Here is a 3046-nt window from a genome sequence, read left to right as displayed (position 1 = left end):
TGTTCAATAAAAATCTTTCATATGCGACTGTAGTTTTTCCCCAAAAAACTTTTGTCTTCAAAATAAGGGTGCGTCTTATACACCGGTGCATCTTATAATCCGAAAAATACGGTATTTATATCTATATGTATGTATATATATATATATATTAAATGTACACAAATGATGATAAAACCATTCAGTTAAGGATAGGGTGATGATCTTCTGCTGGTGTAGATGACAAGATATCCTCCACTATGTAACATTGGAGTGAGCCATAAAAATTGTAGTTCATCCCTTCAATTTGAATCCCTCATGCGATGTCAGTTCCCGGTGGCCATGTTTTGGATTATAGTTAACTTACTGATGGTATGATCCTCATCCTACCCCCGTGTGGATGTCGAGTCCTGGTGGCCTGGGTTTTGGTTGTAGTTGACTTGCCATGTATGGTCCATTGTGCCCTAGCCACTCTACACCTAGAGGCACATTCTTTTACTCTCACACTCATTTATGTATTATGGGATTGAGATTCATGTATAGTGTGGTTCGGATCGCTATCCAACCATAGTTCTCTACCTATTAGATGTGCTACTCCCTATTTCTTCCCATATCTGCACACCTTTTTCCACACCAGGTGAAGAATATACTTGGTACAGAATATCTCTTTGGGAGTGTCCATTAGACAGTTTTGAAATATGCTTCTTTCTTTCCCTCACATCAGTTCCTCCACATGTTCAATGTGGGATTTTAGCTATTTATGTGAGAAAAAGTAATGTACCATATCTGAAGTTATAATTTTCCTATACTGAAAATGTATTTCTGATGGGTACTTACCTCATCTCACTCTCTCTAGCCCTCCTCCCAACAGAAAATCAGTACTTCTGTTTTCAGCCAAAACTCGAAGTGATAGTTTGGTAGAATTGAATAGAGGGAGTCAAATGTGTGAAGAGAGTATGTCATACTCTTATTGGTGGAGGGTTGTTGCATGATGATTTGCATGCGAGATGCATTGGAATAGTCAATTCCAGATGGGTGGAGCGTCAAGGCTTGTGGCATGCACAAGATATTGTTGTTGTTTTTTTGTTGTTTTTTTTTTTTGTCATATAGAGGACAGTACTGAACGAGAATAGCTATTTATATGAGAGAAGGTAAGTGCCTATGGAAATACAGTTTCAGTATAGGAAAATTATAACTTCAGTGTTTTCAATGAAAGGCATATGATGCACATGTACCTCTAATTTCATATTTCACCCTGATAGTCATATTGTGGCTTAGTTGGAATATGGATTGATACGATCCTGTTCGGCAGATTGAAATACATCCACAAGGTATAACACTTAAGAATAAGCAATGACTTTCAATATGTACTTCAAATTTACAATAAATTATTTTATTTTTGCATTATGATGTTTCTTTAATTACAAAATATTTTCAACAGAAATTTATATTTTGCGAATTAAATGTTAATTTTACCAAAACATGTTATCAGCTAGGTTGTTACTTTAAATCTTTCTTCCATTTAATTATAAATAAGTATGCCTGGAAATCATGCTTTTACTTTCTTTCTAGAATTACCTTATTTCACTAGCCCATCGAAGATGAACTTACATGTTATTGTTCCTGTTGGACAGTCAACTGTATTAAACTGTTCTGCTGGTGGCTTTCCAGAACCATCGGTTAAATGGTTGAAAAATTCACATCAATTAGAATCAAGTAAAAAGGTAGTTTCTATGAAAAGAGTATCTGTGGTCTTTGGTTAAAAGAGTTACCTGTATAAATGTGGTGTCTTTCATTTGTCATTTGAATACCGAGGGTTAAGTATGTTATGTTAAAAATGATTTCAAATAGCCGATACATTTTGATATTGCTTGGTGTTTTCAAGGTGGTGTGAAGCCAGTGAAAATTTATCACTTTCGGGAAGGGCATTTAACTGTCTTTTCTGTTGCAAAATATTTATACACTCAGGTCATAAAGATGTGTTCAGGCCAAGCATTAAGAATTTCCAAGATAGGTATATTCTATGTATTTAATGGCATCAAAAACAAAGGAGTTTGGAGCTGCCCTCATGTCCAAAAGAGATTTATAAGTTATACTCTAGTTGTAGTAAGCAAAGTATTGTTGCGTCAGCGAGGTCACGTGACTAGTGTCACGCCACGTTTTCTAGAGATATCCTGTTCCTTCGTGAATGCCCTAGCATTTACTAGATTGGGGGTAGCTGGTATATATAAGATGGTCACAACGTGACGGGACAACAGTGTAATGAGTAATTGAATGTATGCGGCCAAAATATTGTTGGCCACGTGAGATATAGCGTTTGTTATAGCGCGACTGTTGAAATTAAGTGTATTGCAAAGTTGTATTCGGAAAGAATAAACCAGTTTTATTAAGTAAGGACTTGTGTCGCTAAAGTTTCGTCGGAACGAAGTAACGGAAAATCAAATAACGAACGGAGACGTAACAATATTCTTAGTATTTAGATTACGGGAGCACCAAATATTTACAAGCTACAGATTTTATCAAGATATGTACAATATAATTATGACAAAGTACGTTGTAATATGTATATACAAGTAGAACTAACCAGATATAAAATGGGAACTGCATAGTCTATGGTACAACGATGGTTACCAAATCTTGTCAATGTTGTTCGGGTCTGCACGTTTTACTGCCGCAGTCCATTTAACTCTACTTATGGGATCTTTTGGAAACCTATAAAACTATAATTCCGGATTCTTTGTCTGGTTGTTTGTACAAATAACTGCCGCACAGCTGATTGTCATTTCAAATACTTGATTCCAATACCAGCAACTACCTGCTGCGTCCAAAATGTCGGTGTTTACGAGCTGACGTAGTGTACTATTGAATAACGGAAGGCCTCTCGTGAAAATATCGTTGAAAAATGAATAGAAGAAATCGAGCATCCGAAAGCTTAGGTTGCTAAGGAGTCGTCTGATATACGAAATGTTCGTATTCGTTAATAAATTATTTTGATATGACGAGTACTTTGCATTATTTGTTTAATTCTACGTATTTCTTTTAGTCTTGACCATTATCACCCTGCTCTGTA

At 35.9% G+C, this 3046-nt stretch overlaps 1 protein-coding gene across 1 annotated transcript in view; it reads left to right on the top strand.

The window, feature by feature from the left end:
• Nucleotides 1-1549: 1549 nt before the first annotated feature.
• Nucleotides 1550-3046, top strand: part of LOC106472764 (fibroblast growth factor receptor 2-like) — a 45759-nt gene continuing 44262 nt past the window's right edge. Inside the window, exon 1 of the mRNA XM_013933421.2 lies at nucleotides 1550-1700. Coding sequence (XP_013788875.1) covers nucleotides 1578-1700 — 123 coding nt within the window. The 5' untranslated portion in view covers nucleotides 1550-1577. The remainder of the gene's footprint in view (nucleotides 1701-3046) is intronic.

This window comes from Limulus polyphemus, unplaced genomic scaffold, assembly GCF_000517525.1.
Source record: "Limulus polyphemus unplaced genomic scaffold, Limulus_polyphemus-2.1.2 Scaffold5590, whole genome shotgun sequence".
Lineage (NCBI taxonomy): Eukaryota > Metazoa > Arthropoda > Merostomata > Xiphosura > Limulidae > Limulus > Limulus polyphemus.
The sequence above is the reverse complement of the archived record's forward strand: the minus strand, read 5'-3'. Positions and strand labels throughout refer to the sequence as shown.